General features: G+C 54.6%; 2 protein-coding genes across 8 annotated transcripts in view; one reads left to right on the top strand and one right to left on the bottom strand.

The window, feature by feature from the left end:
* ANKRD52 (ankyrin repeat domain 52) overlaps window positions 1–12,741 on the top strand; it is a 22,159-nt gene extending 9,418 nt beyond the window's left edge. The window contains exons 16-28 of one of the 2 annotated variants that reach the window (XM_017853263.1): window positions 1,118–1,229; window positions 1,731–1,802; window positions 2,072–2,273; window positions 2,522–2,609; window positions 2,686–2,803; window positions 4,959–5,178; window positions 5,364–5,451; window positions 5,565–5,648; window positions 5,757–5,902; window positions 6,119–6,201; window positions 6,418–6,500; window positions 6,675–6,766; window positions 7,159–12,741. In XM_017853263.1, the coding sequence (XP_017708752.1) occupies window positions 1,118–1,229; window positions 1,731–1,802; window positions 2,072–2,273; window positions 2,522–2,609; window positions 2,686–2,803; window positions 4,959–5,178; window positions 5,364–5,451; window positions 5,565–5,648; window positions 5,757–5,902; window positions 6,119–6,201; window positions 6,418–6,500; window positions 6,675–6,766; window positions 7,159–7,409 (1,639 nt within the window). In that variant the 3' untranslated portion in view covers window positions 7,410–12,741. The remainder of the gene's footprint in view (window positions 1–1,117; window positions 1,230–1,730; window positions 1,803–2,071; window positions 2,274–2,521; window positions 2,610–2,685; window positions 2,804–4,958; window positions 5,179–5,363; window positions 5,452–5,564; window positions 5,649–5,756; window positions 5,903–6,118; window positions 6,202–6,417; window positions 6,501–6,674; window positions 6,767–7,158) is intronic. The other variant, XM_017853264.1, reaches the window with a different exon arrangement.
* On the bottom strand, window positions 12,702–21,092 carry SLC39A5 (solute carrier family 39 member 5). Of its 6 annotated transcripts, none has more exons than XM_017853266.1 (13): window positions 21,010–21,091; window positions 20,678–20,755; window positions 20,235–20,304; window positions 19,573–19,930; window positions 17,646–17,829; window positions 15,564–15,726; window positions 15,223–15,392; window positions 14,850–14,990; window positions 14,059–14,155; window positions 13,805–13,969; window positions 13,540–13,620; window positions 13,211–13,401; window positions 12,702–12,960 (listed from the first exon to the last, which is right to left on the bottom strand). In XM_017853266.1, exons 4-13 carry the CDS (start codon window positions 19,857–19,859, stop codon window positions 12,817–12,819), a joined length of 1,623 nt encoding a protein of 540 aa, XP_017708755.1. In that variant the 5' UTR covers window positions 19,860–19,930; window positions 20,235–20,304; window positions 20,678–20,755; window positions 21,010–21,091; the 3' UTR covers window positions 12,702–12,816. The 6 variants fall into 6 exon arrangements, with proteins under 6 accessions (XP_017708755.1, XP_017708757.1, XP_017708756.1 ...); XM_017853268.1 differs by having other exon boundaries at window positions 20,262–20,304; XM_017853267.1 differs by lacking the exon at window positions 21,010–21,091 and adding an exon at window positions 20,942–20,965.

Raw genomic sequence — 21,092 nt, 5'->3', positions numbered from 1 at the left:
AAAAAAAAAAAAAAAAAACACACACACAAATAAAATAAATAAATTAAATAATTTTTTAAAAGATTTATTTATATTTTGTTTTGTTTTGTTTTGTTTTGTTTTGTTTTGTTTTGTTTGAGACGGAGTCTCGTTCTGTCGCTCAGGCTGGAGTACAGTGGCACGATATTGGCTCACCGTAAGCTCTACCTCCTGGGTTCACGCCACTCTCCTGCCTCAGCCTCCCAAGTAGCTGGGACGACAGACGCACACCACCACACCAGGCTAATTTTTTGTATTTTTAGTAGAGACGAGATTTCACCGTGTTAGCTAGGATGGTCTCAATCTCCTGACCTCGTGATCCACCCATCTTGGCCTCCCAAAGTGCTGGGATTACAGGCGTGAGCCACCCTGCCTGGCCTAGGATTCATTTTTTTTTAAAAAGGACACTAAGATCCAAGAGGCTCAGCTGTTACCTGCAGCAAGTTACTTCTCTATGCCTCAATTTCATCACCCACAGTAGGGATAAAAATAGTATCTACTTCATAGGATCTTTATGAGGATTAAATTATTTAACATACATGAAGTACTTAGAACTGTGCTTGACAGTAAGTGCTAAATACTTTATTATTATTACTACTACTATAACTACTACTAAGGTATGAGAAGGCTGCCAAGGGAGCACAGAGGAAGAGGTACCTTTCCCAGGGAAGGTTAGGAAAGGCCTCACAGAGGAGAGAAGCTGGGACTGAGTTTGAGATGAACAGGACTTATTCGGCTGGGCTGGGAGGAGAAAGCATCCTAGGGCAGGGGTCGGTGTGCCTGGAGGTGGGGAAAGCATGTCAGTCAGCAGAAGGTTGATAACTGAACATCATGTTCTAGGTTCTCTAGGAGAACGTTCAGAGGATAAAGGAGGGCATTGAAGCCAGAGGGGTTCAGGGCAGACCTTGAGAAGGTAAAGTAGGTCTGGAGCTAGGATTGAAGAATGGATAGGATTTAGAGAACCTACCTAGAGCTAAGGACAGGTGGCGGTCAGGTAGGCCTGAAGGGGTTCCCTTGGTCCTCTCCTCTGGCCCTCCCAGGTCTGTGCCCTCCTGGGCTGGGCCTGTCCCTGCCTCATAGTCTACCCTTGGCTCCCCAGCTGTCTGGAGTTCTTACTGGATAACGGTGCAGACCCCTCCCTGCGGGACAGGCAGGGCTACACAGCTGTGCACTATGCAGCCGCCTATGGCAACAGACAGAACCTCGAACTGGTATGTGTTGGGGCCTGGCCTGCAGGAGGGGAGGCGGGGGCAGGGGCACAGGGTTTGTGGATCCCGAAACTAAGGGTGGTTCAATCAAATGTCTTTTTTTTTTTTTTGAGACGGAGTCTCGCTGTGTCGCCCGGGCTGGAGTGCAGTGGCCGGATCTCAGCTCACTGCAAGCTCTGCCTCCCGGGTTTACGCCATTCTCCTGCCTCAGCCTCCGCAGTAGCTGGGACTACAGGCGCCCGCCACCTCACCCGGCTAGATTTTGTATTTTTTTTAGTAGAGACGGGGTTTCACCGTGTTAGCCAGGATGGTCTCGATCTCCTGACCTCGTGATCCGCCCGTCTCGGCCTCCCAAAGTGCTGGGATTACAGGCTTGAGCCACCGCGCCCGGCCCAAATGTGGTCTTTAGATCCAGAGGCTTAGTGGGGATTACTGCGAGTCAGGGACTGGGGTACTATCTTAGGAGTTCCAGAGTCTCAGCACCTACTTTCCTGTCCATTGCAGCTCTTAGAAATGTCCTTTAACTGCCTGGAGGATGTGGAGAGCACCATTCCAGTCAGCCCTTTGCACTTAGCTGTGAGTCCCACATCTTTTTCTTCTGCTTTCCTTGTCCTACCTGTTCCCAGGCCCTAACAAGGATGCCAGCACTTGTGAAGTTATCCTTCCTTCTGCCTTTTTGTGGGAGAGGGGATAAACACAATGCAGGGTGGGAAGCCTTGAGGGGCCCAAGGAGCTTGTCGAGGACTAAGACCTTGAGCTTCCCATGGACCCCAAGAGCAGAGAAGGGAAAGGGAGGAGCAGGGAAGGTCCCAAGCTGTGTGCACTGGTTGCCTGCACCCCTCCAGGCCTACAACGGTCACTGTGAAGCCTTGAAGACACTGGCGGAGACGCTGGTGAATCTGGACGTAAGGGACCACAAGGGCCGGACTGCACTCTTCCTGGCCACGGAGCGCGGCTCTACTGAGTGTGTGGAGGTGCTTACAGCCCACGGCGCCTCTGCCCTCATCAAGGAGCGCAAGCGCAAGTGGACGCCCCTGCACGCTGCTGGTTAGTGCCCACTTTAGGCTGCTGCCCTACCCTTGCCATGCCAGATCCCTCCTGGATGGGAATGGGGCTGGAAAGTGGAGTAGGGTGAGGAGAATGGAGACTTCAAGCCCTGATTCATAGCTTCCTATCCTCAGAGATTTCTCTCTGGCCCAGGTCTTCCTGTAACATTGACCCCAAGTCCTTTAGGCTTGACCTCGCCTCCCTTCTTCCTCTTGGCCCTGCCCTGACGCGGGGTCCCTTTCCCCTAGCTGCCTCTGGCCACACTGACTCCCTGCACTTGCTGATCGACAGTGGGGAACGAGCTGACATCACAGATGTCATGGATGCCTATGGACAGTGAGTGTGGGCCAGGGTGGGGTGCAGGTTTTCCAGTCCTTGTGGGATCCTCACTCCTCTTCCTGCCCCTCTGTAGGACCCCACTGATGCTGGCCATCATGAATGGCCATGTGGACTGTGTACATCTGCTGCTAGAGAAAGGATCCACAGCTGATGCTGCTGACCTCCGGGGCCGCACCGCCCTCCACCGCGGGGTGAGTGAGCTTCTGGGGGGGATTGTTTGCATGTGGGCCTCAGTGTGGGAGCATGGGACTCACCAGCAGTAGGGAATCCAATTGTCTAGGAGGCGAGCCAGGATTTTGTGCCCAATCTCTTTTTTTTTGAAGACAGGGTCTCACTCCCATTGCCCAGGTTGGAGTGCAGTGACACTATCACGGCTCACTGCAGCCTTGACTTCCTGGGTTCAGGTGATCCTCCCACCTCAGCCTCCTGAGTAGCTGAAACTATAGGCACATGCCACCATGCCCAGCTAATTTTGTAGTTTTGTAGAGATGGGGATCTTACCATCTTGCCCAAACTGGTCTTGAACTCCTGAGCTCAAGTGATCCCCCAACCTTGGCCTCCCAAAGTGCTGGGATTACAGGCGCGAGCCACCAGGCCCATGCTGTGGCCAGGATCTTATTGAGCCTTGTGCTTGCTCCAGGATGAGTCCCTGACATCCCCAGCTGATTTCCCTGGTATCTCTGCTTTGTTTTATTATTATTATTATTATTGTTATTATTATTATTATTTTTGAGACGGAGTCTCGCTTTGTTGCCCAGGCTAGAGTTCAGTGGCGTGATCTCGGCACACTGCAACCTCTGTCTCCAGGGTTCAAGCGATTCTCCTGCCTCAACCTCCCGAGTAGCTGGGATTACACGCCCGGCTAATTTTTTTATTTTTAGTAGAGCCCGAGTTTCACTGTGTTAGCCAGGATGGTCTCAATCTCCTGATGATGAGATCCACCAGCCTTGGCCTCCCAAAGGGTTGGGATTACAGGCGTGAGCCATTGTGCCTGGCCGATATCTGTGCTTTGTAATCACGTACAACTGAGTGCTCACCACCCACTCTACTTGGGATACCCTGCTGGCCCCATCCCATCGCATAATGTCACCACCACCTAGATCCTCTTCCGCGACCACCTGTCCTCAGCTGCCTCCTCCTCCCACAAGATTTTTTGATCCCTTAGTCTCCTTCTTCTCTCCGTTTAGTCTTTCACTCCAGAGCTCCAGTATTAACTCTTAGTATCCTGATTGTCTATTGGCATAGAGAGAGTCAAGGAGGGAGATGTGGGTCCTTAACACTTAGAATCATTGTTGTAAAGGGCTGGGCGTGGTGACTCACGTCTGTAGTCCCAGCACTTTGGAAAGCCAAGGCGGGTGGATCAGCTGAGGTCAGGAGTTCGAGACCAGCCTGGCCAACATGGTGAAACTTTGTCTCTACTAAAAATACAACAATTAATTGGGCGTGGTGGTGCATGCCTATAATCCCAGCTACTCAGGAGGCTGAGACAGAATTGCTGGAACCTGGGAGGCAGAGGTTGCAGTGAGCCAAGATCACACCATTGCACTCCAGCCTGGGTGACAGAGTGAGACTCTGTCTCTTTTTTTTTTTTTTTTTTTGAGGCGAGTCTCGCTCTGTCGCCCGGACTGGAGTGCAGTGGGCCAGATCTCAGCTCACTGGCAAGCTCTGCCTCCCGGGTTTACGCCATTCTCCTGCCTCAAGCCTCCCGAGTAGCTGGGACTACAGGCGCCCGCCACCTCGCCTGGCTAGTTTTGTATTTTTTAGTGAGACGGGGTTTACCCGTGTTAAGCCAGGATGGTTCCCGATCTCCTGACCTCAGTGATCTGCCGTCTCGGCCTCCCAAAGTGCTGGGTATTACAGGCTTGGAGCCACCAGCGCCCAAGCCGACTCATGTCTCAAAAAAAGAATCATTGTTGTAAAGACAAGGACTGAGGCCAGACGCAGTGGCTCATGCCTGTAATCCCAGCACTTTGGGAGGCCGAGGCAGGCGGATCACGAGGTCAGGAGATCAAGACTATCCTGGCTAACATGGTGAAACCTCATCTCTAGTAAAAATACAAAAAATTAGCCGGGCATGGTGGCATCTGCCTGTAATCCCAGCTACTCGGGAGGCTGAGGCAGGAGAATCGCTTGAACCTGAGAGGCAGAGGTTGCAGTCAGCCGAGATTGTGCCACTGCACTCCAGCCTGGGTGACAGAGCAAGACTCTGTCTCCAAAAAAAAAAAAAAAAAAAAGACAAGGATTGGAGCCCTGGAAGTGGTTCTTACTTCTGAGCCAGACTCAAGCAATAGGCCAGCAGAAAAGAAGGAGCTTTTCATCCCCTTCACACCCCCATGTTACTCACAGGCAGTGACTGGCTGTGAGGACTGCCTGGCTGCCCTGCTGGACCACGACGCATTTGTGCTGTGCCGAGACTTTAAGGGCCGCACACCCATTCACCTGGCCTCAGCCTGTGGCCACACTGCAGTACTGCGGACCCTGCTGCAGGCTGCCCTTTCCACAGACCCCCTGGATGCTGGGGTGGATTACAGCGGATACTCGCCCATGCACTGGGCCTCCTACACTGGTACTAGACTGGGCCCTCCACAGGCACAGGAGTATGTGTTGGAGTGTGTGTAGAGGAGGACGGGTGGGTTGTGGGAGGGACCTGGGTTGATCTGAATCTGGAAGTGGACTGGAGTGTCCAGACACAGGACAGACAGGGAACCTAGTTGTTTTTCTCCATCACAACTCTTCCTTACTCATGCCCAGGACATGAAGATTGTCTGGAGTTGTTACTTGAACACAGCCCGTTTTCATACCTGGAAGGAAACCCCTTCACTCCTTTGCACTGTGCAGTGTAAGTCCCTTCTGCTGCGTCAACCCTTCTTGCGAGGGCCCATGACCTGAGCTTAGGACAGGTAGCCTGCTTCCCTTGTCCTTCCTGATGACCCCTCCTCCCTCTTCCTCTAGGATTAATAACCAGGATAGCACCACAGAGATGCTGCTGGGAGCTCTGGGTGCCAAGATTGTGAACAGCCGAGATGCCAAAGGACGGTGAGTGATGGAATACTTGGGGAGAAGTCTAGTTGCCTCTGGCTTCCTCTTTCTGCTTGGGCAGTATACTCTTCCCTGTTTTAATCTACCCTGATCCCCCCCTTACAGGACCCCCCTTCACGCCGCTGCCTTCGCGGACAATGTCTCTGGGCTCCGGATGCTGCTGCAGCACCAAGCCGAGGTGAACGCCACTGACCATACCGGCCGCACTGCGCTCATGACGGCGGCTGAGAACGGGCAGACCGCTGCTGTGGGTGTGTAGGGGCCACTTGTGGAAGGGAGGAGCTCCCCTGGGGCATTTGCAGGATGGGTCAGCCCTGCCTGTGGAGGCTGGCTGGGGCTGGGGTTCAGAAATCAGGAGGGTTGTCTTTGGATGTCTCCCCATCTGCAGACGGGATGCAAAGTGGAGAGCCGGGATGGCTGCTGCTCTGGAGGGAGGGTTCAGTCCCTCTATCACATTTCTCTCGTAGAATTTCTGCTGTATCGAGGGAAGGCAGACCTTACTGTGTTGGATGAGAACAAGAACACAGCCCTCCACTTGGCTTGTAGCAAGGTACTTACCTGAAGTGATTGGGGGACTGCATAAGGGGCAGAGCTTGATGAAGAGAGGTAGGTCTCGGTTGTAGAGGGGACTAGAGCAGAAGTGAGCATTGTCCAGCGCATCCCACTGGTGGGGCAGCTGTTTGTCCTCCTGTTACTCTCCCAACTCCTGCCTTACACCCTGCCACACTTCTACTTCACAAGTCTCCACTCTGTTCCCCTCCCTCAGGGCCATGAGAAATGTGCCCTCATGATCCTGGCAGAAACCCAAGACCTTGGCCTTATCAATGCTACCAACAGTGCGCTGCAGATGTGAGTGCCTGGGGAAGGGGGCTTCTAGCTGGGGGAGGCCGGTGGGTGACGAAAGAGTGGCTGCTGTTCAGAGGCTCTCTGGAGCCCATAGTGTTTGTTCAGCACCCTTACCACCCTGTCTGGAGGTGGAAGGGCAGCTTAGCATCAAGCTCCTTCTTTTTCCTTTTTTCCAAGGCCACTCCACATTGCTGCCCGGAATGGTCTAGCTTCTGTGGTACAGGCCCTGCTGAGTCGTGGAGCCACAGTGCTGGCTGTGGATGAAGAAGGTGGGTGGGGTCTGGAGCCCCCTGCCTCTCTTGGGTTTGGGGTCAGGGACATTCTTTAGGAGGTGACTTCTTAATCTTGTTTTACATGGGATTTTCTTCCCAAGGGAACTCTTCAGAGTAGGGAGCCCACACCAGTACTCTGGAGTTTCAGAGGGGAGCCTGCAGGGTCAGGAGGACTCCACACCCCGGGCTTTGATTCCCATGCCCACCCTTTAGCCCGCACTCAGAGAATCTGCCTGTCAGCCTTCCTGGGCCCTCATCACCCTTGGATTCTGCCCCTGCTGGGTACCTGCCTGCCTTGGCTCCCTCCACAGAGAACAGACTTCAGGGCTTGGGGGAGGCTGGCTGGGATACAGGACTCTGTGCTTCTGTTCTCCCCCTTGGCCCTGCAGGTCACACCCCAGCACTGGCCTGTGCCCCCAACAAAGATGTGGCAGACTGCCTGGCCTTGATCCTTTCCACCATGAAGCCTTTCCCACCTAAGGATGCCGTCAGTCCTTTCAGCTTCAGCCTGCTCAAGAACTGCAGCATTGCAGCCGCCAAGACGGTGGGTGGCTGTGGCGCCCTGCCCCATGGGGCCTCCTGCCCCTATAGCCAGGAGCGGCCTGGCGCCATTGGGTTAGACGGCTGCTACTCCGAGTAGCCCCCTCCAGTGTCCCTCCCCCGCCGGTGGCTTGATATCTAATTCTATTTATTTAGAAAAAGTCTAAACATTTAGGGCACTTTAAAGGAGAACACGACTGGGTGGAGGGGGCGGAGGGGAAGGAAGCCCTGGGGAGCAGCTGCTCACCCCTTTGCCACACCATCTTGGCCTGGCAGGGGTCTGGGACTGACAGGGAGCACCCCAGGCCCTTGGTACCCCCAGGGCGACCCCTTCTGCCAAGTGTCCCAAAATAATTGCTAAATGCCTGGCTCCCCCATTCTTTGACTCCATCTCTTGGTTCCCTCTTTCTGCTGCCAGCTCCCCTGACTCTTCCCTGGGGACTCCTCTCTGTGTCCCTCTTCTCCCCTGCCCCTGCTGCCAGGCAGATCCCCTCTTCTTCCATACCCATCACTGCCTCCCTGCTCGGCCGGTCCCTCCATCCCCGCAGCAGTGAGAAGCCTTAATTTCTGGTACTGTGTGAGCACTCTGGGGGTGTCCCCCTCCCCCTTCAGGGGCAGCTAGAGGATGAGGGGGGAGGATATTTAGCACTGGGGCCTGGAGCTTTTTCCCCACTTCTGTACCCTATCACCCCTAAAGTTCAAATGCAAAACACTTGAAGCAGCAACTACTGTACCTGGGCCCCAATCCTGCACTCTCCCCTGGCTCCTCATATGCAAATCAAGGGCTGGTTCTGCCCCCACAGCCTGCCCCCTCCCCTTCCCTCCCAGTCCTAGCCTGGCCCCTAACCACGCACTTTAACCTTGCTTCTTTCTTTTATCTTCTTTTGGGAGGGCAGAGCCTGTGGCCATTCCTGCCCTGGCTCTCCTTTCCTTGAACTTTGAGGCTTGTCATGAATTTTTAAGTAAACGTTTTATCCTTTAGGGGAAGAAACAAATTAATTTCCTGCCCATTTCAAAACCACAGCCCTAGTATGTCCACTGTGTTTCAGGCATGTGTTTGCATGTATATGGAGGGAGGGACCATGTTCTTCCTCCTGTGCTCCCAAGCCCATAGTTTATCTGTGCTCCCGATCTGCCTCCACCTTCCGTTATGTCCAAGAGTATCCACTGCCCCAGTCACTCCTGATCTGAAGCCAAAGATGGTAGGAGGGGCAGGGCCGACAAGGGACCGTGGCTACTCGGGACCCAGGCTTCCCCTCCAGTGTGAGGAAGAAGCTCTGACCTAGAGAGAGATGAATAGGTACTGGGGCTTGGACCCTGCCTTCCCAGCAGGGAGGAAAGATGGGATTGAGCTAGGGGCTGCATTGGTAAGATTTCTAAAAGTCGCACCCCAAAAGCCAAACTGGGCTGGAGTGAAGAGGGGGCAGTTTTCTCTCTAAATGTAGCATTGAATTTGGCCCTGGTCCCTTTAAGTGCTCTGTCCACCCATCTCCTAGTGCAGCCTCCTGGACAGTTGGACCCACTCCTGCAGCCCAGTGTTCCCTTCCTCACACTCAATACCTCAGCCAGGGGCCAAGACACAGAACTTGAATAGAGGTCATGCCCCCTCCACCCCCACAGTGCATCCTCGCCCAGTTTGGCTGCCATCAGTATTGCCCCCTGAGAACTGGACAGGCTTCGTTTACACAGTACAGGGTCTCCCCCTGAGGGGATCCTTCAGCCTCCCTCCCCTACCCAAGTTTGCTTTATTCACAGTCTTACCCATCTTTTAGTTGTATACCCTGAATGTCTTGCCATCCTTGTCAAGGGTGGGCTGAGGGGAGGGGTGCGTCCCAGGGACCCCCTCCCTCCCCAGTGGATACCCTTAACCATACCTCATGCTGGTTTCCAGAAGCCTGGGGTGTGTCCAAGTCCTTATCTTTCCATGGTCCCTTTTGATCCCCTGTCTCTGTGTCTTGCTTCTCCCAACCCTCAGTTCCTAAATCATTTCAAGGCTTCCAAATGACCATTATTGATGAGAAGGATTGTACAGCTTTTAGTTTTTATTTTTATTTTCAAAGCCAAAGGGCCTTGTGACGCCCCTCTTGCCCACCTCCCTCCACACCGTGTCCTCCCCTATATGACAATCAATGTGACCTCTCTTAAGGGCTGCAGCCCCCATCCCCAACCCTGCTGGCTCTGCAAAGCTTGCCTTCCCTTCAATTCTCTCTCCTGAAATCTTCCCATTCCACCCCCTCCTTCTCATCTTGGTGCTGGGAATTAGGTGGTGGGGGGCAAGGGAAGTGAGGAGATGGGTCCTCCAGAGAGAACTTGCGGAGTGTGAGTCGTGTTCTCCTTTTGCGACGTTTGGCGATGGCGGGAAGCATCTGAGTGTCTGTCAGGAGCCCCGTTGTCTTGCTAGATGAGATTTCTGGGGGCTGTCTGCTCCCTGCTGCCCTCAGCACACTGTCAGCAGTGCTGGGAGGTGGTGGGGAGTCCTCTATCCCTCCGTACGTGGCTGTGAGGAAGCCTGGGGGACAAACAGCCTCCTCTCCTTATGCCAAAGGAAACCCCACGCCCCACCCTGGGCTCCCCAGCCCTAGTGTTTTTTGAAGCATTTTGACCATTCTCATGGCCACTGCATATTTATTTTAATGTTAAGTTTTTTTTTAACCTCTTTGACTTAAACGGGTGTGGAGAAGTAAAACAGGCAGAATGCCCCCCAATCTTCATGGGAGAGGGTGGGGAGGGAACAGCGCCTTCCCTTTGCCCTCCCCCTTCCCCCTCTCCCCACCGCAGCTCTAAAGCACTTGCTTCAAGTAATAAGCACTTTTGTGAAAAGGCCTATTTTAAGCGAGGACCCTGGGAGCAGCCCCAGGTCCCAGCAAAGGAAACAGAGCGAGGATGACATAGGAGACAGGGAAACAGACGTGTGAATCAGAGGGTGAGATGGAAAGAGCCAGTTTTAGTTTCTGATTTTGGGGGAGCTATTTCTGATTGGGCGGTGGCTCTAGTAGGGTCATGTACTATATCCTTCAGAAAAACGAATGGCACAAACTGTGGGTCCCAGGAAGGACCAGCAGACCCGGGTCACTGCCACTGTCCACTGAGACTGACGGGCCACCTCCCCGCCCCGTGGCCCCTGAGCCATAGGACTGCTGAAAACCACTGAATGTACAGCCCAGGTTGGGGTGGGGAGCAGCCCCTGGGGGAGGGGGCTTCTCCTTTTGTTTGGTGCTGTGGGGGGTGGGAGAGATGAGACTGAGGGACTGCCACCCCATGTAGACGTGTTTCTTGGGGTGGAGGGGCTGAGGAGGGCCTACCTCCCTCTCCAACCCCAGCCATGGCCCCTCTTCCTTCCTCACCCCTATCCGTTTTGACTGTAAGTCCAGCTCACCTTTGCCTTCAATATGTAACCAAAGGAAAACTCAATACTGTTTCCACCACTGTCTGCCCACCCGAGCACCTTCTTACTCCCTGGACCTAGAAGGGGAGAAGAGGCTGGGGGTGGGGTGGATGGGGCCAGAGTGAACGGTTCTACAGCTATACCCCCAAAACCTCCTCCAGGGTCTTGGAAGGGGTCCTGAGAGGTGGGATTGGGGCCAGGCTGGCAGGGCTGAGTTTGCACGCTGTGTATCTTATGCACGTGAGTGTTTTTGTCTGAATGACTCCAGTGACTGCTCCAGCGGGGAGGCCCCTTCCTCCTTCCCTCTCAGCCATTTCTCACCCACTTCCCATACCCAGTGTTCATCCCCTACCTCCCCTTCCCACCGCAAAGGAAAATAGCCTTACAGACCCTAGCCCAGAAACCCTACTCCTGGGGCAAACCAGTATGGGCCCCCATCCCGCCTAGTTTGAACCCTACCTTTTAAGAAGGAGGGATAAGGAACAAAGCAGCCCCTTCCCCTCTAATTGTGGTGGCTCCAGCCTTCTGCAGCCTTGACCCAGTTGGGGCAAGGGCGGAGGTGAGGAATCTTTGAGGACCAAGCCCAGTGGTCTGGGAAGTGGGAGGTAGAGAGGGAAGGGTCTGCCTTGGGGGCTCCCTCCTCCCAACCCAACCCCTAGAGAAGCGACCAAATCCCAGAGATGGGGTGAAGCTGGGGTGGGGAGGGTCTGCTCTTTGAATTACTTGAAGGTACTGACTCCAAGGCTGCTGTTGCCCACTTAGGTGTGAGGGGGACACTGTCACTGCATTTGGGAGGGCAGAGGGTGGTGGGTGACCAGAGGATCCACCTTGGCCCTCACCCACTCCTGGTAGGCCCTTTCCCTGGGGAATCTGGAAGCCTGACTTTGCCCCCAGGGAAGTTGGGGAGCGCCTTCCCTCCCTTCTCCACCCCTCACTCTGGGCACCCTCTCCAATTGCACTAAAGTAGCTGTTGTGCCAGTCTGCCCCCCCACAGTGGGGGAGGTCTCTGCTTCCAGTCTTCTTCCCCCGCTGCCTCCGCTCCCACCCTGGACAATCTCCTTGTTTCCCTTGTGTTCCTGGATAGCTCAGCTTTGTATGTGTGTTTGGGGGGTGGGGGTGGGTTCTGACTGGAGTGGGTTTGGCAGGGGTTTGGGAAGGGTTAGGGGAGGATGGAGGATGAAGTCTCCTACCCCCTTCCCCAGCTCCAGGCCACAGAAGCCTGGGAAGGGAGGGTGCCTACTCTCGCTGCTGTGTCTTGCAGATGTGCCAAAATGGGTGTGGGTGGGATGGGAGGGTGCCTGGCAGAGCAGCCCCTGGGGTGGCTCTCTCAAAGCAATATAGTTCCCCTGAGGGGGACAGCAAGACAGGGGAGAGGGTTGGGGTGGGGACCTGGGGGTTCCCCATGTACAGCTGTGTATATTCAGGGGTGTTCTCTGTCTGGTACCCGCTGTGGGCATCTATGTGTGTGTGAACCTCCCCTTCCCCAAGCCCTGCATGACCTGTGATGCTGCAGACACCACCATCCTGTGTGCAGGTGTGTGTTGGGGGGCACGGAGGGGCATGTTCCATGTCCTGTTGCACCCTCTACCCTGTGACCCATGTACTCGGTTGTAGGAAGTAAAGAGAACTGAGCACAATTCACTGGATTCTAGTGGAATCTTTCTCTAAGCAATTTTCCCATTCCTGCCTCTCCCTGCCCCGGAACCACCTGTGGTGCTAGTGTTGGGATCAGGGGCGTTTAACGCTGGTGGGCAGCAATAAGGGGCAGATGTGCCCAGATGCCTGCATCCCCAGGGTGCCGAGGGCAGCAGGAAAAAGTGGGGACCTCGGTGCATTTGCCCCACCCCTCCCCTACCTGGGCTAAAGCACAATGCTCTCCCCGCAGATTAATGACCCTGCGCCCTCCAGGCCCCTACTCACATCCTCCCCCAACCGGCTTCGGGTCCTCCCACCACACTCTGGTTTTCTATGCTGTTTTGGTGCAAGTACAACTGTCGTAGTCATGGCTTTGGGATGGGTTCTGTTTATTAAAATCCTGTTGCTCCTACTGGCCCTGTGTCCCGCCTCCATTCCTGTGGTTGGGGGGAAGGAAGGGCAACCTGACCCCTTTCCACTGGCCCCGTCAGCCCTCAGTGGTCACGGGCAGTAGCCGCTCCTCCAGCAGGGCTATGGCAAGCATGAGGCCGCCCCCCAGCAGCAGCCCCAGCCCCTGCAGGAGCACATGGGGCGTAGGCATGGGCTCCGGAGGACGAAGCAGGGCTGGTAGCTGAAAGAAAAAGAGGATGTCAGGATTCTGGCCTTGCCCCTGACCTCTCAACAACAGAGGAAGGGTGTCAAAAAGCATCAGCAGCCCCCACCCAAACACCTCAGTCTCTTGTTTCTCAGACTTTTGCGGGCCTGTGGTCTGACGCCCTTCCAGGAGCTAATGGTAGAGGCGGAGGGACTGCTACCTCCTTCTCCTCCCCTCCCACCTCCCCACTGCCCTTGTTTTCTCTGCTCTACCCGACATCTCTCACCATGTCCACAAGGGCCACATAGAGGAAGACCCCAGCAGTGACCCCAAACACCCAGGGAGTGAGGGGGACAGGGCCCAGGCTGAGCCCCACCCCCAGGACTGCACCCCCCAGTCCCAGGGCTCCAGACACCAGGCTCAGCAGCAGCAGCCGCCGAAAGGACAGCCCTGACCGGAGCAGCATGGCAAAGTCACCTGTTGGAGACAGAGGACAAGATGGGAGGGAGTAAGCTGGGGTGCCCCTCATCCATGCCACCCGCCAGCCTCCAAGCTCTACCCCTTGGAGCTGTCTCCTTTCTGGAGTCCACCCCGCCCTGTTCCTGCCATTCCTACCCAGTTCATGGGGCAGCTCGTGGCAGAAGACCGCTAAGGTGGTACTGAGGCCACTGGAGAAGCCATCAGAGAAGGCAGCACCTGGGGCCAACAGGGTTGGAAGTTGTCAGTCCAGAAGAAATGTCTCCTCAGAAGCAGGCTCCTGTGTTCTGTGGTCCTCCCGTCCTCTCCCCATTTTCTTCAGGGCCCTCTCCTAGCCCCAGCTGATAACTAGGAACCCTGGCCTCCCCTTGGACCTGCTTCCCTCCATTCCCACCCCTCACACCTATGGCCAGCCCATCAGTGAGGTTGTGTAGACCATCTCCCAGGAGGACCATCCACGTGATATCAGCGCCACCCTGGTGCCCATGACTGTGGCCTTGGTGCCCAGGAGGGGCTGGGGCTGGTGGGTGCTGGCTGTTCTGCTCCCTCTGGCCTTGAGCCCCTAGCTCTGTGGGAAGAACCACAGGACAGTGTTGGTGGCTGCAAGTAAGGACTGTGAGCTTGGAACCTACTCTTCAAATTTTCACCTCTAGTCACCTGGAGCTGCCTGTAGGGGCTGAAGGGCCATCCCACTGCCATTCTCCGGGTCCAGGTTTCGTGTTTCGAGATCCCTTCGTTTTCGCCTGCAGCATCTCTGAAATAGGAGGGTATCCCTCCTAGTGGAGGAGGCAGCAGAGCCAGGGACTAAGGGAAAGCCAGGCCACAAGCTGGGAAAATGAACACCTGGTTCCACCTCTGGCACCTGGGATGTTCTTTGGCCTCTACCTCTTCCCAGGTTGGCACCTCCCCTCTGTTTCTTGTTGACTTGAGCTCAGAAGAGGATGCCATTTGGCCAGAAGTCCTGGGTCTGTGCTTAAGGAGCCCCTGCCCACTCCCTGTTAGCCGATAGGTCCTGCACACCAGGCAAATATCGGAGATCCAGGAGCACACACTGCTCCTCTCTTGGCTTTTTGACCCAGTTCTTTTTTTTTTTTTTTTTTTTTTTTTGAGACAGAGTCTCACTCTGTCACCTGGGCTGAAGTGCAGTGGTGCGATCTCGGCTCACTGCAACCTCCACCTCCCGAGTTCAAGCGATTCTCCTGCCTCAGCCTCCTGAGTAGCTGGGATTACAGGCATGCGCCACCACGCCCAGCTAATTTTATATTTTTAGTAGAGACGGGGTTTCACCGTGTTGGTCAGGCTGGTCTCGAACTCCTAACCTTGTGATCTGCCCGCCTCGGCCTCCCAAAGTGCTGGGATTACAGGCGTGAGCCACCACGCCCAGCCAGGCCCAGTTCTTGACTGGGACTCTGGTTTCAGCAGAAGGAGGAGAAAAGGGTATCACTCACTGGCCTGAGCCCTCGGTGCTGCAAAAGCCCCAGTATGTTCTCCAGCACAAAGAGCAGGAAGAGGCCTCCGAGCACTGACAGCCCCGGGCCCAGGTCCTCCTCTGGTAGTCCACCAGGTCCTGCGTGCCGCTCTCCTTGTGCCTGACAGAGAGAAGGTCAGGGCAGACCCTGGAAGCCCCTATACCCAACAACATCCCCTTGTGTGGGGGGTGGCAAGCCTTTGCAGAATGCTCTACTTGAAGGCAGCCGTGAGCTGAAGCCAGGATCCAGGAGTAGGATGTGGGAGCTGATGGAAAGGGGGAGGGGATGTCCTATGGCTGGGGACACCTTAGATCCATGGAGGCCAGAGGTTCAAAGAAGGGGCTTCACATACATGCGGTAGCAGGTGTAGCAGTGCATCCCCACAAAGAGTGCCCACGGCCAGGGCCCCCAGGAAGCCCAGCAAGGGCCGCAGTAGACGAGGTTCCAGGAGCCGCAGCAGCAGCAGGGATAGGGGAGAAGGGAGGCTGAGCAACAGGACTGCCAGGGCACTCTGAAGCAGGGCTGGGGAGAATCAGGGGCTGAAGTTAGGCCAGGGCAGGAGGAGAGTCCCACATGTAAGGTGGGGCAGAGAGAACACTACAAGGAGAGACAGGACCCCAGTGAGCCTCCTTTCTTGGCATGGGCCCCACTTCCAGGATTCAGGGAGCCCCCCACCCACTCCTACTTGCTGACCAGATAGTAGATCCCCTGGGGGTGCAGGGGCCGGAGCTCCGATGCAGACGCGGCTGTCGATCTGATAAAGCAGGGCTGGGCACAGCAGAGCAAACTGACGAGGGGTCAGAGGAGCAGCGGGACTCAGGCCAAAATTGACCAGCAGCTGGGAGCCGTTCAGACACTAGGGGAGTTGAGGTTCATACGTTGGAGAATCACCAGGAACTATGACTCAGATCTTTAACACTTGGCCAGGTGCAGTGGCTCACACCTGTAATCCCAGCACTTGAGAGGCCCAGGCGGGTGGGTCACCTGAGGTCAGCAGTTCTAGACCAACCTGGCCAACATGGTGAAACCCTGTCTCTACTAAAAATACAAAAATTATCTGGGGATGAGCCGGGTGCGGTGGCTCAGGCCTGTAATCCCAGCACTGTGGGAGCCTGAGGCAGGTGGATTGCCTGAGCTCAGGAGTTCGAGACCAGCCTGGGCAACATGGTGAAACCCCATCTCTACTAAAGTACAAAAAATTAGCTGGGCATGGTGGCGTGCGCCTGTGATCCCAGCTACTCAGGAGGCTGAGACAGGAGAATTGCTTGAACCCAGGAGGCAGAGGTTGCAGTGAGCTGAGATCACGCCAGTGCACTCCGGCCTGGGCGACAGAGTTAGACCCCATTCCAAAAAAAAAAAAAAAAAAATTAGCTGGGGATGGTAGTGAACACTTACAATCCCAGCTACTTGGGAGGCTGAGGCAGGAGAATTGCTTTAACCCAGGAGGTGGAGGTTGCAGTGAGCCGAGATCGCACCATTGCACTCCAGCCTGGGTGACAGAGTCACACCCTGCCTCAAAAAAAAAAAAAAAAAAAAAAGATTTTTAAACCTCCTTCCATTGCATAGACTCCTGGGTTTCTCCCAGGGTCCCCTTTGCTCCTACCGGCAGGTGTCTTGGGGACTGGGGCCAAGGGTACTTATAATCAACGTGTATTAATTATTAGTAAATATTCAGTCAAATGCAGGTATTCAATTTGATGCAAACTGGGTGCTAGTGAGCATTGTCATCATTTCCCCCCCGAAACCCTGATCATTTCATTCATTTCATTGATTTGATAAATGAAGCTGGTTGGAAAACTAGAGCTCTCCATGCCAGAATCTTAAAAGGGAAAAGACCCTAAAATGCCATCTAACCTCCCTCTCAACAGCCCTGTCCGATGTTCATCCGGCCTCAGCTTGAATGCTTCCTGCGATAGGGCACTCACTGGACCTCCATCAGGGTTAGGCAGCTTTGTCTGCCCTCTGGTGTAAGTAGAACATATTATCTGTCTTTCTGGATGAAGACAGCTATCCATTCCCTGCAGTTCTCCTCTCCAGGTGACCATCCAGATCCTACCCTGGGCTGCTTCTCTAGATTCTCTGCTTTGCCATCTATTCCCCTAAACTGAGTCTTGGAGCTCTGGATATGGGCTCACCTGCTCTGATCCTAGAGGGAACATAGTTCACTGTTGAAATAGCATCCCCTAAGACCACAATGGAATTTTTTTTTTTTTTTTTTTTTTTTTTTTTTTTGAGACAGTCTTACTCTGTCACCCAGGCTGGAGTGCAGTAGTGCGATCTCGGCTTACTGCAATCTCTGCCTCCGGGGTTCAAGCAATTCTCCTGCCTCAGCCTCCTGAGTAGCTGGGATTACAGGCATGTGCCACTGTGCCCAGCTATTTTTTTTTTTTTAGACGGAGTTTCCCTCTTGTTGCCCAGGCTGGAGTGCAAATGGCACCATCTCGGCTCACTGCAACCTCCGCCTCCCAGGTTCAAGCGATTTTCTCACCTCAGCCTCCCAACTAGCTAGGATCACAGGCACCCGTTACCATGCCTGGCTAATTTTTGTATTTTTTAGTAGAGATGGGGTTTCACCATGTTGGCCAGGCTGGTCTCAAACTCCTGACCTCAGGTGATCCACTCACCTCGGCCTCCCAAAGTGTTGGGATTACAGGCATGAACCACCACACCTGGCCCATGTTGGGATTTAAAAATAAAACAAAAAAACTGATTATTTAAACATTTCAGGCCATCTAATCCCGTGGCTCCTAACCCTTTAGAGACCATCAGACTCACATCCTCATTCAGGTGGTCAGCCAATGAGTGGTCCAGCAGCAGAAGCCTGTGAAAGAGGTCCAGGCCCGAGGGGGCTGGCCCACGGGGTAGGTGAGGGGCCTTTGACTCTTCCAGGTCACCCCACCCTGAGGGACCCAGAGGCATCCCTGCCCAGACATCCACACTCAGCTCAGGGTTCTGCGGCCTGGAATGGATGAGACAGCAAGTCAGCCTCCCTTGTGTTCTCTATCAACCCGCTTTGAGAGGCTCCCAGGGAGTTTAGGGGGAAAGAGGGAACTAGCCACTGATGGGAGATCCTGGGACCCAGAAACCATGGAATGTCATTCTTAGGAAGATCTGAGAGTTGTCCATTTTCTGCCACTGGGGGGACAGAAAAAAGAAGGACAACGAGCCGGGCGCAGTGGCTCACACCTGTAATCCCAGCACTTTGGAAGGCCAAGGTGGGCGGATCACATGAGGTCGGGAGTTCGAGACCAGCCTGACCAACATGGAGAAACCCCATCTCTACTAAAAATACAAAATTAGCTGGGGTGGTGGTGCATGCCTGTAATTCCAGCTACTCGGGAGGCTGAGGCAGGAGAATCGCTTGAACCCGGGAGGCGGAGGTTGTGGTGAGCTGAGATTGCGCCATTGCACTCCAGCCTGGGCAAAAAGAGCGAAACTCCGTCTCAAAAAAAAAAAAAAACGGAGAACAACCAAAAGGGCTACGAATGGCCGGGCACGGTGGCTCCCACCTGTGATCCCAGCATTCTGGGAGGCTGAGGTGGGTGGATCACCTGAGGTCGGGAGTTTGAGACCAGCCTGACCAATATGGTGAAACCCCATCTCTACTAAAATTACAAAAATTAGCCAGGCATGGTGGCGTGTGCCTGTAATCCCAGCTACTCAGGAGGCTGAGGCAGGAGAACTGCTTGAACCCGGGAGGCGGAGGTTACAGTGAGCCAAGATCACACCACTGCACTCCAGCCTGGGCGACAGAGCGAGACTCTGTCTCAAAAAAAAAAAAAAAGAAAAGAAAAAAGAAAGGGCTGCCAGGTGCGGTGGCTCATGCCTGTAATCCCAGCACTTTGGGAGGCCAAGGCGGGCAGATCACCTGAGGTCGGGACTTCGAGACCAGCCTGACCAATATGGAGAAACCCCGTCTCTACTAAAAATACAAAATTAGCTGGGTGTGGTGCACATGCCTATAATCCCAGCTACCAGGGAGGCTGAGGCAGGAGAATTGCTTAAACCTGGGAGGCAGAGGTTGCGGTGAGCTGAGATAGCGCCACTGCACTCCAGCCTGGGCAACGAGAGCAAAACTCCGTCTCAAAAAAAAAAAGAAAAAAAAGAAAAAGAAAGGGCTACGAATTTGGAGCCAAATTAGCCCAGAGACACTGAACAGTGATACTAAGAGCAAGAAATTTAAGGGCTTAGAGATTTGGAGGAGGAAAGAATTAGAAGGCAATGGAGGTCTAGGGTGGTGGCTCCCATCTGTAGTCCCAGCACTTTGGGAAGCTGAGGCAGGCAGATCGCTGAGCTGAGCCCAGGAGTTTGAGAACAGCCTAGGCAACATGGCGAAACCCTGTCTCTACAAAAAATTTTAAAAATTAGCCGAGAGTGGTGGTGTGTGCCTGTGGTTCCAGCTGCTCAGGAGGCTGAGGTGGGAGGATGGCTTCAGCCTGGGAGGCGGAGGTTGCAGTGAGCCGTGAATATGTCACTGCACTTCAGCCTGGGTGACAAAATGCAACCCCCTGTCTCAAAAAGAGAAAGAAGGCAATGGAGGCATGAGAGGTATCGAAGAGATACCAAGGAGCTGAAGAATTACAATTCTGAAGAATTTGTAACTCCAGGCATCTCGTGAGGAAGCCAGAACGAGGCAACTGGGAGCAAGCACTGAGAGAACCTGGGGGATGTGGCCCTGTGGAGTGGAGGAAGGGGTCAGTACCTGTGCGTGGAATTGTCTGCAGCTGGGGGTGCAGCCCGTCCAGTCAGAGGTCCATGCTGTCCCAGGCGAAGCCCCTGAACTCGGCCTAGCCCCAGGCTGTGGAGAAGCCGCGCCAAGCCCCCTGCAGTCAGCGTCCCATTCTCTCCATACAGGCCAAACAGCTGGGCCAGGTAATGGTTCTGCTCCTGCTCAGCAGGGCCCAGGTTGGGGACTGAGCCCCCTACCCAGCCCAAGACGACCCACACACAGAAGCCAGCCAGCAGATGACTCACTGGGGACCCCATCATTGGTGAGGGGAATGGCTTAGGGTCTCAGGTTCTGGCTCCTATTCTCCCTGAAACATCCTGAGGACTGTGCCCTGGAAGAAGAACAAATGGCCTGGAGTTGCTGCTCTGCTCTCCAGCTCGGGTCCATGGGGGAGCCAGAGCTCCTTACACCTGTTCCCCACTGAGTCCAGCAGTAGCCCCTACTGCAGCCTTCTTTCTCCCTTCACACTGCCTTCTTTGGGAGCAGCCTCTTGTTTGCCGGTTCCTAGAGCACTTTCCTGACTCGGAGCTCTCCCCATACTTCATCCAGAGCTGACTGTCCATTCCTTGTCCCCTAAACCCCACCCCTCAACTTTGCACCACCTCTTTATCCCCCCTTAATCCCCAGGGCCTCACCCCTACTGGCAATGCAAGAGCTGTCACCTCAGGTCCCTTGTTAGATCTTGCCGTTGATGTTAAGCAGTTCCTGAGTCAGGGAGGGGGGAATCCAGGCTTAGCCTCCAGGTGTCCAGGTGGATCGGAGGCCACGTCACATAGAAGGCTGAGATGGACACGCACCCCCTCCTAGCCCACCTGCCTTGGGGCGGGGTCAGGGGTGGGGCCAGTGTGTGAAGGCTCACATAAGAGAGGAGTTAATGGTTCACTGGTCTCTGGGGTGGGGGTCAAAGGTCAGTCTCTGCTGGGCCCCTGAGTAGGGAGGGGCCACCCTCTGCCCTGGGAAAGCCACATGGCTAAGGAGAACCTGGGCCTAGTCTTTTTCGTCTTAAATAATTCACCCCATCCTTAACACAGTTAGTACCATTTTAGCCCTTTCCCGCATGTACTTCCACCCCACCTACCTTACATCTGGCACTAAACTTCATCTCCAACCCCCATCCCCATATTCCTTGGGAAGGTTGGACCCAGGTGTCCCTAACCTGGGGAGGAGGGGGAAAAGGCAGATCAGTGGCAAGCCCAGATGCATGCATGGGAAATAAACTGTTTTTAGCAATTTCTCACCCCAAGAAGAGAAAGAGCCAGAGCTCTAGGGATCAATGACCAAGAAAGGGGAAGCCCTGTGGGGGAGAGGAAACAAGGATCTGGGCTCCCCTCTGATGTCTGACCTGGCCTAAAATCAGGCAAGCGAAGTCTGATAGGGGTGACTGGTCCAGGGGGTTGAGGTTGGCATTACCTGATCGCAGGAGACAAGGACACCCAGAGGAAGGGGGACACAGCCTTCTTGGTTCCAGCTGGGGGGGTAGGCAGGCAGGCGGG

The sequence above is a fragment of the Rhinopithecus bieti genome, unplaced genomic scaffold, assembly GCF_001698545.2.
Source record: "Rhinopithecus bieti isolate Rb0 unplaced genomic scaffold, ASM169854v2 scaffold_35950, whole genome shotgun sequence".
Lineage (NCBI taxonomy): Eukaryota > Metazoa > Chordata > Mammalia > Primates > Cercopithecidae > Rhinopithecus > Rhinopithecus bieti.
Note: the sequence above shows the minus strand (reverse complement) of the source record. Positions and strands in the feature narration are given on the sequence as shown.

What these genes read in the sequence shown, in the direction of transcription:
- SLC39A5 (XM_017853270.1), bottom strand. Translation starts at nt 19,859, where the DNA reads ATGATGGGGTCCCCAGTGAGTCATCTGCTGGCTGGCTTCTGTGTGTGG. An exon ending in AGCACCGAGGGCTCAGGCCA is followed by an intron (nt 14,156 to 14,849) that starts GTGAGTGATACC and finishes CTCCTATTTCAG; the next exon opens with AGATGCTGCAGGCGAAAACG. An exon ending in CGAGCTGCCCCATGAACTGG is followed by an intron (nt 13,402 to 13,539) that starts GTAGGAATGGCA and finishes TGTCTCCAACAG; the next exon opens with GTGACTTTGCCATGCTGCTC.